The 16,091-nt window shown below is 52.5% G+C and overlaps 1 protein-coding gene across 1 annotated transcript; it reads right to left on the minus strand.

Moving 5' to 3' along the window:
* Positions 1 to 358: 358 nt before the first annotated feature.
* LPCAT4 (lysophosphatidylcholine acyltransferase 4) lies at positions 359 to 15,661 on the minus strand. Its single transcript, XM_050917213.1, is given in 15 exon segments — positions 359 to 731; positions 1,199 to 1,355; positions 1,794 to 1,892; positions 2,544 to 2,667; positions 2,872 to 2,997; positions 3,695 to 3,777; positions 3,889 to 3,943; positions 4,556 to 4,590; positions 4,672 to 4,730; positions 5,612 to 5,672; positions 5,771 to 5,883; positions 8,836 to 9,056; positions 9,245 to 9,387; positions 15,556 to 15,618; positions 15,620 to 15,661. Coding segments are annotated over 15 exon segments (1,506 nt in total). The 5' UTR covers positions 15,647 to 15,661; the 3' UTR covers positions 359 to 591.
* Positions 15,662 to 16,091: the final 430 nt, after the last annotated feature.

Consider the following 16,091-nt stretch of genomic DNA (forward strand, 5'->3'; position numbering starts at 1 on the left):
ATCGCATGGATCCGGCTTCATCTAAGGCAGAGCTGAGAGTGGGGTCTTGCTTAGGGGGCTCCCTAGGGCTGTGTCCCCTTCCCGCCTCCCTGAGCCAGCCAGCCCCCTGCCCTGGGACTGGATCGGGATAATTACCTTAGACTGGGAAACCCCCTTGAAACTGCCACTGAAGTTTCATGATGTGGCATGAAGTTGACCTTGAAACCACTGTATTAAATGTGAAGGTCCAGCCCCAGGGCCCTCTGACACCCTTTTTTCCAATGAAGGCCGCTCAAAACCACCTTTGCTTTAAAAGTTAGTGTGTGTGTATATATATATATATATATATATATATAATATTGTCATAGAGATATAGATATTTGATATATAAAATAGCATTTGTTTACATTTTACAAAACAGAAGAAACCCAGCCCACCCGCCTCACTCCAAAAAATAAAATAAATTCCAAAATAATTAAAATAAAATAAATCCCCCTCCCCCGAAATTGGCTGTTTCCTCCCCACTTCCTGTAGCCCTGAGTTGCTGGGTGTGTCCCGGGTAGCGAGTGTGCTGGGGAAGGGGTGTCACTGTATGGTGGGGAGGGGCATAGTTCAGTCTGCCTTGCTCTTGGTGTGGGGGAGGCCGTTGGCATGAGGATTGGGGGCCTGGTGGGCGGGCACTGGGAGGCACAGGTAGGTGCTGAAGAGTGGAGCATAGTCAGGGTGGCGCAGGGCGAAATCCTGGAACTGACCTGGCAGGGAGACAAGGAAGGAGAAGGTGAAATAGCCACTGGGCTGGCTCAGCCATCCCTTGGTCCGTCTATCTGCCCCCTCCCTCGTCCGTCTGTCTGCCCATCCGCTCTTCTGTCTGTCCATCTGTCTGCCCTCTTTTCCATCCGTCTGACTGTCCATCTGTCTGCTCTCTCGTCTGTCTGTCCGTCTTGCATGTGTAGCCTCCCTCTCTTTCTCTCTCTTCTTCCCCACGTGTCAGTTTCTCAGTCTGTTTGTCTGCTGGGCGTCCCCGTTTGTCATTGTCTGCTAGGCCTGCCCTCATCCAAATGCATGTCTGTCTGTCTGTCTGTCTTCTGGATCCCCGCATCTGTCTGTCTGCCAGAACTCCTCCTGTCTATCCGCCAGGTTCCCCCACCCCCTGCCCCGGTCTGTCTGTTGGGTCCCCCTGTCTGTCTGCCAGGCCCTCTGTCTGTCCAGGGGTGCTCACCGATGCTCAGACCGTGGTGGGGCTCAGCCCCGCCCAGCGCAGCGAAGAGCTTGGCTCCGTCGGCCCAGGGCGTTCCCAGCAGCAGGTGCAGGATGGCACAGAAACCCTCCGGGGGCAGGCATGGGGCCCCCAGCCCAGCCCTCACTTCACAGAACAGCTGTGGGGAGGGGGAGAGACAATGTGAGCATGAGAGAGACCCCCAAAATCCCCAAGCCCCCAGTCCCCCATACTCCCCCCACAGCTCTCATATCGCCCCGCCTGTGGCCCCCTGATATACCCCACCCAAAGCCCCTATGTCCCCCCACAGCCCCATTATCCTCTCACATCCCCCAGATACCCTCACCCACAGCCCCCATATCTCCCTGCAGCCCCTAAATCCCGCTGACTCCATACCCTCCATATCCCCCACATATACTCCCCCATTCCACATTCTCCAAGCCAGCCTCCTCCCCCCACCCTCTATATCTCCACACATACCCTCCCAGACCCAGACCTCTCCTCCCACATACTCCCAACCCATCCCCCTATATCCCCATCCCTGCCCTATTCCTGCCAGAGCCCCTCCTCCTGCACCTCACACTCCCTGCCCCCCCACCTCGAAGGCCAGGCGTGTGAGCTCCTCAGGGCTGTGCACCCCCTTCAGCGCCTGCAGGGCCAGTCGCACCGCCCGGGCATCCACGGCGCCCCCCATGTCCTGGTGGACAGAGACATGGATGGGGGTTACCTCTGGACACTGAGTCCCACACAACCCTCTCCCCTGCCCAGGGATGCACTCTTATGCACCCCAGGGAAATTCCCCTCCCCTCCCCCATCCTGGGGCAATTTCCCACTCTCTGGGGCAATCCCCCTCCCCTCCCCCATCCTGGGGCAATTTCCCACTCCCTGGGGCAATCCTCCTCCCCTCCCCCATCCCGGGACAATTTCCCACCCCTGGGGCAATCCCCCTCCCCTCCCCCATCCCGGGGCAATTTCCCACCCCCGGGACAATTCTCCACTCCTGTGGCAATCCCCCTCCCCTCTCCCACCCTGGGGCAATTCCCCACGCTCTGGGGCAATCCTCCTCTCTAACACCCCTAGAGCAATTCCCCATCCTCAGGGGCAATTCCCCTCCTTGACCCCTGGGGCAATTCCCCTCCCCTCCTCCAACACTGGGGCAATTCCTCACCCCAGGGGCAATTCCCCTCCCTGACCTCTGGGGCAATTCACCTCCCCTCTCCACCCAGGGGCAATTCCCCTCAGCCCCGATGCAATTCCCCCCCAGCCCCAAGGCAATCCCCTTCCCCTCCCCGCTCCTGGGGCATTCTCCTCCCCAGCCTTCTCCCACTCCCTCCCTGCCCCCCGGTACCTGCTGGAAGTAGGCACAGAGCTCCTCAGGTGCCTCAGGGTGGGGCAGCCCCAGCCAGTGGGCGAGTTCCTGGCACCCCAGAGTCCCTGCTCCACCATCAGGCAGGGGGCCCCCTGCGACCCACCTGCAGGGGGATCCCCATGTGGGGGCGAGAGAGGTCAGAGACACAGGCGATACACCCTGCCCCCAATGCAGCACTGTCCCATCTGTCCCTCCCCTACTGCCTATCCATCCTCCCCTGCCCCTCTTGCCAACCCTCCCCTCTCCTCCCCAACCTCCCAACCTCCCCACACTTCCTCTTCTCTCCCTCTGTCTCCCAGCCCCTCACCTGGCCCTCCGCAGCGCCCTTTCCAGCTCCCAGAGCCGGGGCTCCAGCGCCACCCGCAGGCGCCCGACCGCCCGCACCGGCAGGGTGCCCACCAACTCGCACTCGGTGGCTGGGACGCCCAGCGCCCTGCGGGGAGACAAGAGCAGGGAGTGGTCAGATTGAGGGGTCCCCCCAACGCCGAGCCCCCTATTGTGTCCCCTTGAGTGCCCCAGACCCCACTGTACCCGCTACAGTACCCCGACTCCCTGTATCCCCAACAAACCGTGTACTTTCCTTCAACCCCCCATACATACCCCTCAGAGCACTGACCCTCCATAACCTCCTCAAAAATTTTCCATGTGGCCATTCTGACCCCATAACCCCCCTGCCAACCCCTCCCAAGACCCCCACACCACCTCATCTGACTACCCCTACATGGCCCCAACCCCCATATCCCCTGCGTCAACCCCATCTAAGTACCCTGATAACCCACCATCCCCCACACTGTGGCCATGTCAATCCCCTGAGGGCCCAAATAGCAACCCCCCCATGCCCTTCCACGCCAGCCCCCTCTGTGCTCCCTTCACCTGCCTCCATGGATCCTGTGACAACCGATGCCCATGGCCCCCCCACACCAACTCCCTGGTACCATGTGCTCCTCCCTTGTACCCCTCACGCCACGTGCCCCAGACAGCCCAGGTCCACCCCCCGGCACCTCACGCCAATCTCCCCACCACCACCTTACCCCAATATCCTTTGCCAAACCCCCATGGATGCCCCCCATCCTACCCCACTTCAGTGACCCCCAAGGGGAGCCCAGTTGGCCCCCACCAGGGCCACTCACTGGGCCATGGCTCTCTGCACGTTGCTGGCGTAAAGGGTGGGGTTGACGCTCTCTTCGGCAGTGGGCTGATAGACAGGGAGGAACTGGAAGAGATAAGGGGGTTAGGGGGCAGCAGGGAGTGTGTGGGGAGCTCAGCCAGGGAGTGTTGACCCTACTGCCCTGGCACGGCACTAGGGGGCGCTGTGCAACCTCACCTCCACTTCCACAGTGGTGCAGAGTTGCGATGCCGTCAACCAGATGACTTTGAGTCTGCGGGGGGCGAGAGAGACATGACAGTCCAAGTTAGTCATTCACGAGTACAGCAGGGAGACAGACAGGCAGACACACAGCAGGGCTTGTCCCCTCCAGCAGGGGGCAGCAGACAGACAGATACACAGCAGGGCTTGTCCCCTCCAGCAGGGGGCAGCAGACAGACAGACAGATACACAGCAGGGCTTGTCCCCTCCAGCAGGGGGCAGCAGACAGACAGACACACAGCAGGGCTTGTCCCCTCCAGCAGGGGGCAGCAGACAGACAGACAGATACACCGCAGGGCTTGTCCCCTCCAGCAGGGGGCAGCAGACACACAGCAGGGCTTGTCCCCTCCAGCAGGGGGCAGCAGACAGATAGATACACAGCAGGGCTTGTCCCCTCCAGCAGGGGGCAACAGACAGACAGACACACAGCAGGGCTTGTCCCCTCCAGCAGGAGGCAGCAGACACACAGCAGGGCTTGTCCCCTCCAGCAGGGGGCAGCAGACACAGAGCAGGGCTTGTCCCCTCCAGCAGGGGGCAGCAGACACACAGCTACAAAGCAGGGCTCATTCCCTCCAGCCAGGGGCAGCAGACAGACAGACAGACCCCTCCCCCATGCATAACTCACACTCCGGGTCCTTGCCACGCCCAGGTTGTCGAGTCCTGCCAAGAGAAGAACAGAGGTGTTGGTGTGCAGCCCGACTGCGCCATCCACCCGGCCCGTTACCCCTGCCAGACACTCACCAGGCTGTTGGGGTACCGGACGAGGATGGGCTGGATAGGAACCCCGGCAATGAAGGCACCTGGAAGAGAGAGACACAACCCGTTTACACCAAGACTTTCACTCTGGATTTACACGGGAGTGCAGAGAGGGGTATAGGCTGTTACAGTGTCACCTGCATACATGCAAGGAGATACGCCTGGCACACAGAGAGGTTAACAGCCTTTCCGCTGAGGATCACCCTGCGGGTTATTGTCGTTTGCTCTGGGTTTACACTTGGGTAACTCTAAGTTTACACAGTGTTTACTCGAATGGTTACTCCAGATTTACACTGACTCTAGTTTTACAATGGATTTTTGCAGCGTTTCCTTGGAGGGTTACTCTAAATTGACACTGAGGTTACTCTCTGCTTCTTCTAGGTTCACACATTGGGGGTTAGCCAGTGTTTACACTAAGGCTGCTCTACATTTACACTGAAGTTCACATTTCCGTTTACATAGATTGGTTCTCTAGGATTGCCCCAAGACTGGCCACATTTATACTGATGATTGCTCTGCGTATACTCTGTGCTTCAAACAGAGCAGCTACTCTCAATCCACACAGCATGTTACTCAAAGTTTACTCCAGGTTTACTCTGTGCTTCAAATTGTGTCACTACTCTCAATCCATGCTGCAGATTACTCCAGGTTTACCCTTACCATATACAGGGGATTACATCACGTTCCACACCAACGTTTCCTCCTGCTTCATACCCAGCGCGCCTGTGCTGCTCACACTGGAGTTTCCTGCAGCTCCACCTGACCATCTCACCCCCCTAGTCCCAACCCTGCAGGGAGGAGTCTCTGGGCTCCAGAGTCATTACATCCAGGCCCTGCTTGACCAGTGGGAATGAGGGTCCCAGGGTGGGGGTCGCCCTACTCCCCCCACTCCTGTGTGAGCAGGCTATACTGCCGGGCCTCATACCCGGCTTAAACTTCAGTAAGGCTTTCTTGTTAGAGCAGGTCCCCTCAGGGAAGAAGAGCACCTGGGGGAGAGCAAAGGGGAGAGTGTCAGATACTCGGGGGGGGTGATTGGTCAAGGGGAGGGGGTGGGAATTGAGTGGGGGGGGATGACCAGTCCTACCTGTGGCCATTTTCCCTGGGATGTGGCCCGTCTCTTCACCTCCTCTACCACCTTCTTGCGGGAGGCTGGGTCGTGGCGGGACACCAAGATGGCTTGGTTGAACCGCAGCAAGGCTGAGGGAGGCAGAGAAATGGGTGAGGGAGACAGGCCATGAGGCAGGGGACAGACCCACCACCACCTGCTGCCACTCAGCGCCAATGGAGCCACCACAGGCCCTCACCCTGGGGCCACCTCCTCCACCTCCCCTCACTCCTCATCCCCTCTCCTCCCATAAGAACGGCCGTACTGGGTCAGACCAAAGGTCCATCTAGCCCAGTATCCTGTCTACCAACAGTGGCCAATGCCAGGTGCCCCAGAGGGAGTGAACCTAACAGGCAATGATCAAGTGATCTTTCTCCTGCCATCCATCTCCACCCTCTGACAAACAGAGGCTAGGGACACCATTCCTTACTCACCCTGGCTAATAGCCATTAATGGACTTAACCACCATGAATTTATCCAGTTCTCTTTTAAACACTGCTATAGTCCCTCCTCTCCTCTGCCCTGCTGCTATCCACGAGCCCCTCTTTTTCCAACCCCCCATCTCCTCCTTTCACAGCTCCTCTTCCTCCTGCCCCAAACCCATAGCGTTTTCTCCATCAGGGGAGAGACCCACCAAAATGGGGAGGATGGGACATCGTCGGACCCGGCTCTATACCTCACTGTTAGCTATCAGCTCTGTGTTCTCGGGGAACCAGGGTGCAGTACCCAGCCTATCTGACACAAACACCCCTAGCCTCTGCTTAAACCAAAACCGATCAGAAGAAAGACTTACAAAAAGCAATGAAAAGGCTGTGGGAGACACCCCTAAGCCCCTGGGATAAGGGTGACAGGATTAAGGAAACTCCTTTGGCCTCATCTGCATCAAAGATGGGACAGGGAAGCATCTCCATTAGCTACAGAATGGAGAACAGAGACTTCAAGGCAAGAACCGCACAGAACTCCGGGACTAGAAAATCAGGGAAGCACTGCGGGATGGGGGATCTCTGCTCCAGATGTCAATGAACCCACGCCTGCACACACACAGCTCAGCAGTTATCAGACCAATTCTAGTAATGAATCCTTGATTGGTGTCCAACATGGTGAAGCTCCCTAATTGCATTGTGAGCTCCCTCCAAGGAACACCACCCAATGCCCGGAATGATCAGCTCCCATTGTCTAGCCCAGGGGTAGGCAACCTATGGCACGGGTGCCGAAGGTGGCACGCGAGCTGATTTTCAGTGGCACTCACACTGCCCAGGTCCTGGCCACCAGTCCAGGGGGGCTCTGCATTTTAATTTAATTTAATTTTAAATGGAGCTTCTGAAACATTTAAAAAACCTTATTTACTTTACATACAACAATAGTTTAGTTATATAGTATAGACTTATAGAAAGAGACCTTCCAAAAACATTAAAATGTATGACTGGCATACGAAACCTTAAATCAGAGTGAATAAATAAAGACTTGGCACAGCACTTCTGAAAGATTGCTGACCCCTGGTCTAGTATGAACAAAACAACTGTGGTATTCTCCCTTGAGCCATCAGTTTACACATAAACAAATCTAGTGTTCTCCCTTGAACCATTGTTGTTTCTCTACAAAACCTCTACCTATGCTCAAGTAAGTGCTCTCATGCCTGAATCCAAAATCTCCATCAGTTCCACTGGGACGTCATCTTCTCCTGAGTGATCGTGCTGGGGGCTCTGCCTGTCTCCAGCCCTCCGGACCCTCAGCTACCACCACCACCTGGGACCCCGGATCGATTCAAGCTTCATGGAGTGGTGAGAACCCAGCTCTTTTTCTCTATCTCTCGGTAGAGCCTTCTGACCCTGACCTGTGTGATCAGTTATCGTTTTCTAAACCTGACTTTTATAATCAAAATTAAGTTAGATTTAATATTATAACTGTTTTGTTTGTTTGGCTCCCCTATGGTTATTATCTGGCCATAAATAACTCTCATGGTTAAGCTGGTTGCTTCTCTCTCTCTCCCACCTCATGGGTGTTTTTTGAGTTCCTCATTTGCTCTGCAGCAACGCTCCTCGTACCTAAGCTAAAAGATCCCTGCAGCACCCAAAAAGCCTGTGGGGTTTGCTCACCAAGTGGGTTACTGCCAGAACAATTGTAATGTGAAAGTGGGGATAGGGACATGCTGAAGCTGGGACATATAAGGGTGACAGTTTGAAGATGCTACTCGACCCAGCCTGCTCAGGTGTGCTCTATTCCAGTGCGGTGCCTATGAATATGAGGGTGACAGCTTGGAGGTGCCGCTCGACCCAGCCTAATGAGTCCAAGGACATAAAAGGGGTCAGCTTGGGAGTGCTGATTAACCCAGTACTCTCAGAAATGCTCTGTTAGTGTGTGTGTGTGTGTGTGTGTTCGTCTGATTCTGGGGCTGGAAGAACCAGCCCTGGGGAACCGAGGTCCTGCAGGATCGCTCCACTGGGGGGGGAGGGGGGGGACTTGCAGCATGCAGAAGTAGAGCTCCATATGAGGACACAAGTGACACAAGCAGCACATTGACAGAAGTACAGACATCCCCCCACCCCCCTGCAGAAGAGTATCCCTAATAAATGAGCGTACCCCAAAGTAACGGGCAAAGCTGGTAACACCTACTTCCTGCCCCATCCCCTGTAGCTGGAGCCCCATGGACTCTGCTCCCCATTCCCCCCATGACTGGGATGCCCCTTCTGGAAGGGTCCCGGGGGGAACCATCCAATGGGGAGACAATCCAATGGAAGGGCCCATATCCCCACCCCACTCTACCATGGGCCCTTCCAGCCAATGACCCCAAGGTCCCTCAGTGGCATCATCCAACTGGCAGACCATGCAATGGAAGGGCCCGCCTCCCTTCCGTTCTCCATGGGGACTGTGCGATGGAAGGACCCGTCTCCCCTCTCCACTCCACCCCAGGGGTCTCTTACATCCAATGACCCCAACAGGCATCATCCAATGGGCCCTTCCATCTGATGACCCTAACGTCCCCCACTGGCATCGTCCAATGGGCAGACCATGCAATGGAATGGCCCGTCCTCCCAGCCCCTTACCTCCAATGACAGGCACGTGGAGGTTCTCTGTGCGGGAGACCACCATGGGAAGGTCACACGGCAGCAAGATGATGGGGTCGAAGAAGGTGGAGTGGGGGGCGGCCACCAGGATCGGGGCCTCCAAGCGTGATGCCCGCTGCCCCCGCACCCGGATCCGCATGAAGCCGAGGAGGAAGAACATCAGGCGGCTCAGGAGGTAAACGGAGCTGTGGGAGATGGAGCTGAAACGGGAGAGATGGAGATGGTGGATGTGGGGGGAGCACAGGGCTAGGACAGCAGGGGGCTGCGGGTCGGGACTGAGGGGCATTGGCAGAGCTGGGGAGTGGGAGCCCAGGGCTGGGCTAGCAGGGGACTGTGGGTCAGGATTGAGGGGCACCAGCAGAGCTGTAGGGGATGGGAGGTCTCTTACCTCCTCCAGTCCGTGAGCGGCTCTTTCAGCTCTTCCTCGGACCGGTGCAGCACCTGGAGCAGCGCGAAGGGCCACATGAGGAAGAGGACAACGAAGGCCAGGGCCACCCGGAGCGGGGCCAGCACCGTCCCCAGTAGGTAGAACTGCGAAGCAACGGGAGAGACGTCAACACCCCAACACTGACTGCCCGGGCCCCTTCGGGCAGCATGGGTGACAGGATCCCCTCAAGTCAGCATTGTAGGGCTTATCTCCACCAGCAGGGTCCCACACTCACACATATACACACAGAGTTCACCCAGCCAGGCAGGTTTTCCTGGGACTGGCCTCACTGAAAGGATCGCAGGCCAAGGACTCCCCATAACACAACACAACACACAGACCATCGTCCCCTTAGTGTGCATTGTCCTGGGGCTGACGCCCACAGGGCAGAGAAGGGGAGCCCCAGGAAGGTGTTATAGGCCCAGGATGGCAGCCAAGGGCAGAGGTCATTGGTGGCTTGGGCAGGGGTTGTGATCATGTAGCAGGGAGTTCCAAAGGCCTGCATACGTGTAACACAGTCACAGTGATTTTGAGCCATGCTATGTTAGCTTTGGCTACACATGCCTGTTGCTCTGTGTGTGTGCACACGCACCGTCTATGTCTTGTGCGTGTATTGCATTATTTTCTGTTTGTGTGTGTAGGTATTTTGTGCACTGCTAATATTCTGTGTGTGGATTGAGGATGTTTTGTGTTATTTTCTGTTTGTTTAGTTGTTGTGTGTGCACATTGTGTGTTTTGTGTATGTTTTGTGTGTCACGTTATTTTCTAGTATCAGAGGGGTAGCCGTGTTAGTCTGGATCTGTAAAAGCAGCAAAGAGTCTATAAGGTGCCATAGGACTCTTTGCTGATGTTATTTTCTGTTTGTTTCATTTTTTACATACAGTGAATGCTTTTGATTTATTGGGTTATTTTCGGTTTCTGTGTTTAGTTGTTTTGTGTACTGTGGATGTTTGTGTGTACTGTGTTATTTTCCGTTTGCATTTTTAGTTGGGTTTTTTTTGGTGTACTATGGATGTTGTGGGTACACTGTGGATGTTTTGTGTTATTTTCTGTTTTCGTGTTTAGTTGTTATTCTCATGTGTTTCTTGTGTATGTTTTGTGTGTCCTGTGCTATTTCCTGTTTGTGTGTTTAGCTGTTTTGAGTACTGTGGACGTTTGTGTGTTTGAATATTTTGTGTCATTTTCTGTTTGTTAATACACGAACAGCTTAGGTGTCTGTTGTGTATTGCGTGATTTACTATTTGTGTGTTTGTTTATTTTCTGTACTTGTTTGCATGTGTATTGTCCTCTACTGGGTGCGCAGGGACACTGTTGATCCCGTTTGATCTGTGGCTATTTTGCGTTTCTTGTGGGTTTTTTGTGCGGTTTGTGTTTTGTGGTCCGTTTTCTGAAAACGATTTGACATCCGGGGCCAGATTCACCAATCTCCTTCTGTCTATTCACATCATTATTAATACATAGGCTAATTATACCAATCACAGCTCCACACAGTCCCCTGCGCAGCCATACGCAACCCCAGTTAACGATTAATAAATAATAATACAAGACGCTCACATCAGTACTTTGCTAATTCAGGGCCTGTACTAATCATCATAATAAATATTATAAATGTAGAAATTCTTGGCTGTCACTGGATCAACCTCCAATTCACACAAAACTTTATTAGCATTAATAATAAAACAACAGATGTTGTCAGTACAACTTACTCTGGGGTACTTGCAGTGTACAGTCAGAACTGCCTTAAACTACCTTAAATGATGGCACAGAGGGAAACTGAGGTACCAAAGGATACATTTTTAAGGGCTCCGAAATCTCATCCTTGTTCTTAACTTTATATACATTGACTACATCTTTGCAGCACTGAGATTTCATCATTAATAATAATAGTCCATTTTTATAGAGAAACTTCATGATTTGATCTAGACAACCCTAGTGGTTGCTGAATTAAATGATTAATAATAATCATTACAACTGGAAGAATTAGGGATTTGGGCATCTCTTTGGGGAAAGTAATCTGTTTCGGTTGGGCCGAAAATGACCATTTTTTTTTGTTGAGGGCTGAACGACCCATTTTGTTTATATTTTGACCATGGTTAAACACTTTTGGCTCTTTTCTAAAATAAAAATAAAATAAAATCAAGAAACTAAAATGAAAGGACATTTTGAAGCGAGACCCAGAAAATCAAAACATGTTTCAAACACGTCAGCATGAACTAATTTGATTTTTATTTGTTTGGTTTGTTTGTTGCTGTAATAAACAATTCGGTCAAATTGACACGAATCCACTAAATATTCCAGTGTTATTTTTCACTGGAAAAACGAGTCAGCTGAAAACTCAACTCTAATAATAATTAATAAACTCAGCATCATTGTGGGCAGTCCAACCTGACACAACATGAAGTTATAATGATAAATATTATGAGTTCAATTTCATCCGAATAGGAAATGGTTAATGTACTTTGACTCCAAAAGGAAATATTTTTTTAAAGGATAATTGTCCTTAATACACAAACTCCAGGATGTGACCCATTTAATCCCCGAAGATGCATAACTAATTAGCACTGAGAATAATTAGTATGATTAACTTTAAGGTTGAGTCTCTGCCCTTGATCTAAGCCAATACAAAATGAAATAAGATTAATAATCAGGATATTGATTAGTAAAACTCCAGGGTTTGGGCTGTTCAGTTTGTCTGCAAAATGAACAAATTAATATGCTAATACCTCAATATATACGTGGAGATATGCTGATCTCATAGAACTGGAAGGGACTCTGAAAGGTCATTGAGTCCACTCCCCTGCCTTCACTAGCAGGACCATGTACTGATTTTGCCTACGATCCCTAAGTGGCCCCCTCAAGGATTGAATTCACAGCCCTGGGTTTGGCAGGCCACAGCTCAAACCACTGAGCTATCCCTTGCCCTCAATAATAATGATAATAATATTCAAAGTTAAACAGTTATTAATACTAGAGGATTCTCAGAATAGGAGACAGTCTATGCCAGCTAATGGCAAATGGAAATTATATTAATAAAAGCCAATAATTATGACTAGAGACACTCCAGGATTTGCTGTATTCAAACTCAGCGGACGCAAAAGTAAATGCTTAATTCTGCCTGCACGTACGCATGAGCTGAACGTTACTAGCAGCCCTAAAGGTGAGCCCGTGGCCAAGCGTTTGCAGCCTGGCAGTGGAACTGAACACTGGCAATAGTAATGATAAATCATTGTATTCCAGAAAATGGGAGGCCCACGCCCGTCAACAGGACGAGGCATCCTAGCACGCAGCTGGGAGAGGTTAAGAACTCTGGGGCGATTTCACCCGGTCAACTCCCTCAACTCCCGCAGATGCTACACAGATGAATAATACTCAGTAACGCCTCAACCCTCCCTCTCTGTCATTAATAGCAGCCCGGTGAGACATGCCAGGCCAGCTGAAGCCCAATGGCAATAATAAGAATATTAAGGTTAACAATGACTAATGCAGAGACCTGAATCATTGGATAAGGACCACTGGCTCTGAGCTCACTGGAGCAGAGATCGTCCACGACAGGGGCTATTAGGCGCTACCGTAATGCACCTAATAAATAACGTACCGTGCCTGGCATCCTGGGCCACAACTGGGGTTCCTAGATGCTACCATGATACACCTAATAAATAATATACAGTGCCTGGTGTCCTGGGCCACGAAGGGGGTTCCTAGGTGCTACGTGATATACCTAATAAATAACGTACAGTGCCTGGCGTCCTGGGCCACGAATGGGGTTCCTAGATGCTACTGTGATACACCTAATAAATAATGTACGGTGCCTGGCGTCCTGGGCCATGACAGGGGTTCTTAGGTGCTACCGTAATCCACCTAATAAAAAATGTACAGCACTTGGCATCCTGGGCCGCGTCTTGGGTTCCTAGGTGCTACCGTAATGCACCTAATAAATAACTTACGGTGCCTGCATCCTGGGCCACGACTGGGATGTCTAACTACTACCGTAAAACACCTAATAAATAACATACGAAGTCTAACACAATGAGGTACTGGGCCATGAATGGGGTGCCTAGTCGCTACCATAATACACCTAATAAAAAATGTACAGCACCTAGTGTAATGAGGTCTTGATCCATGACTGCGATTTCTAGGTGCTACCGTAATGAACCTAATAAACAATGTACAGAGTCTGACACAATAGAGTCTTGGGCCATGACTGGATCTGATAGTGCTACCGTAACACACCTAATAAATAATAATTGATGTCATCCCAAGAGATGCAAACCAAATGAATAATTATCAGTATTACCAGGGCAGATGTCAGATGATGTCAAATGAAACAACAAAATGAATAAGAGAAATAATGACTATTAATAGGGATTTTACAGTGGGATCCTAGATGACCCCAAATGGAAATAATTGGCATATGAAGGCTAATTCATCATTAAAAGGGGATCTCTAGGATCTGACTTAGCTCCTCTGGGTACTAAATCCAGGATTAGCCCTCAGTATTATCTGAGCAGAGTTTTGCTACCCATGTCTGCAAAAAATGAACTAATAGTATGAATATTAACCCTATGTATTAATAATAGGAATTTCCCAGCTAATGGCAAATGGAAATAATCTGTTTATTAGGGCTAAGAATAGGGAAACTCTATAATTTCTTAATATGGAAACTCAAGGATTTGACTTGCTCCCAATGGCTACAAATTAAAGGAGTGATACAATTAATGACTGTATTAATCTCTACAATTACTAGAGATTTTTGGCTGTCAGTCACAGCTAGTACCCTGGGAATCCTGGAAAGATTGCAACTGTTTGCTTCAAAGCTGTCAAAATGAATACATTTTATTTTTTTATTTATTTCTGACATATTTTTTCTGGAATAATATTAATATGTTGCTCATAATAATCTATGGTTATTGCTAATAGAGATTCTCCGGAATGGGAACCGGCTACTCCCAGCAGATATAAACCAAGCTCCCATAGCACCTAAACCCCTTAAACCCCATAGTAACACTCCCAGACCTGTATGTTAAGGCTACTAATTAGGAATGCAGCATCCCTGGTATGTGCTCCTCTACATCCCCCTGAAGGACCCCCCCTCAAGTTCTGACCTGTAGTAACCCTGGAGCAGAGGACCTGTTAGGGCAGAGCAAGCCCTCTCCAGCAGGGGAAGGCAGGGCATACTACAAGGGGGGCTGTGAGGGGGGACACAGGGAGGATATGGGGAGTTGGAAGGCGGAAATGGAGAGTCTGAGCATGGAGCTAGATTGATAAATACAGGGGGTGTATAGTGATAGATAGAGGGGTTGTATGGAGATAGATAGATAGAGGGGGTGTATGGAGATAGATAGATAGATATGGGGGCAGATAGAAGGGGATGGCTGGATTAATATGAAATAATACAATAATAGTGACAGTAAAATAATCAAGTAAACCAGAGAGCTGCTCAGCTGGTCCAGACCAGTCCCTGGACCCCAGTGTAGGGACGGCCCATTGAGAGACACACACACAAACACACACACTGGCTGCAAATACTAGGCCCCTAAGCCAAAGATGCCAAACCCTCCAGCAGAACTGACACCTAAAGATCCTGATGCCATATACGGGGCTATCGTACAGCCTGTGGGAACCTGCTCCCAGCGCTGGGCCCCAGGGGGCTGTGGGTCAGGAGTGAGGGGCATGGGCAGGGCTGGGGGCTGCCCTGGGTAGACTCTCTAGAGAAACAGGATGTAGGTAAAAAAGGGGAAAACGAAAGAGAAAGGGAAATAGAAGCAGATGCCCCGCTCCACCCACCCCGCGCTGGGCCCGGCTCCCCCCAGCGCAGTCTGGGCTAAAAACCAGCCAGGGAGGTTGCAGCATCCGCACCCCCGAGCCGCAGTGGGGTGGGGAGACCCCAGCGCATTGCAGGGGAGGGGGCTCCCAGCACCCGGTGCCCGCCAGACACCGCAACGCCCCCCGACACTGGGATCCCCCCAACACCCCCGCATCTCCCCAGACACTGGGATCCCCCCATTACATTCCCATTCCCTCCCATCCCCCCACAGACACTGGGAGCCCCCAATACACCCCCCACGGAGACTGGGAGCCCCCAATATATCCCCATCCCCCCACAGATACCGGGATCCCCCCAATACACCCCCATCCTCTCCCATCCCCCCACGCAGACTTAGAGTCCCCCAACACACCCCCATCTCCCCCAGACACTAGGAACCCCGAATACACCCCCATCCCCAAACCGCGCCCCCAAAACAAACTCCTCAGCCCCACCCCCTGCCCCGCACCTTGGCTCTCTGCGCCCCCGTCAGCCGCAGCTCATGGACGAAGGGGTTGGGGGCGCCCCCCCCCGTCCTGGCCCCGGCTGCCCCCCTCCATCGCCGCCCCCGGGCGCCCCCTCCGGGCTAGGAGCTGTGGCTACCGCCGGAGCCAGGGCCTAAGTGATGGCTGGGGTGGGGGTGGGGGGGCAGACGGACGTGGGGAGGCGGGACCAGGGCGTGGTGTCCCCGGCACAAGAGGCTGGGCTACGGGCTGGGTTAGGCAGCGTCTCACTCGTGCACCGCTCCGTCCAGCCCCCCAACTGTCCGTCCGTCCAGCCCCGTGTGTGTCCCTGTGTCTGTCCATCCAGCCCCCCATCTGTCCGTCCGTCCGTCCAGCCCTGTGTGTGTCCCTGTGTCTGTCCATCCAGCCCCCCATCTGTCCGTCCGTCGGTCCAGCCCTGTGTGTGTCCCTGTGTCTGTCCATCCAGCCCCCCATCTGTCCGTCCGTCCGTCCAGCCCTGTGTGTGTCCCTGTGTCTGTCCATCCAGCCCCCCATCTGTCCG

The sequence above is a fragment of the Gopherus flavomarginatus genome, chromosome 11 (assembly GCF_025201925.1).
Source record: "Gopherus flavomarginatus isolate rGopFla2 chromosome 11, rGopFla2.mat.asm, whole genome shotgun sequence".
NCBI lineage: Eukaryota > Metazoa > Chordata > Testudines > Testudinidae > Gopherus > Gopherus flavomarginatus.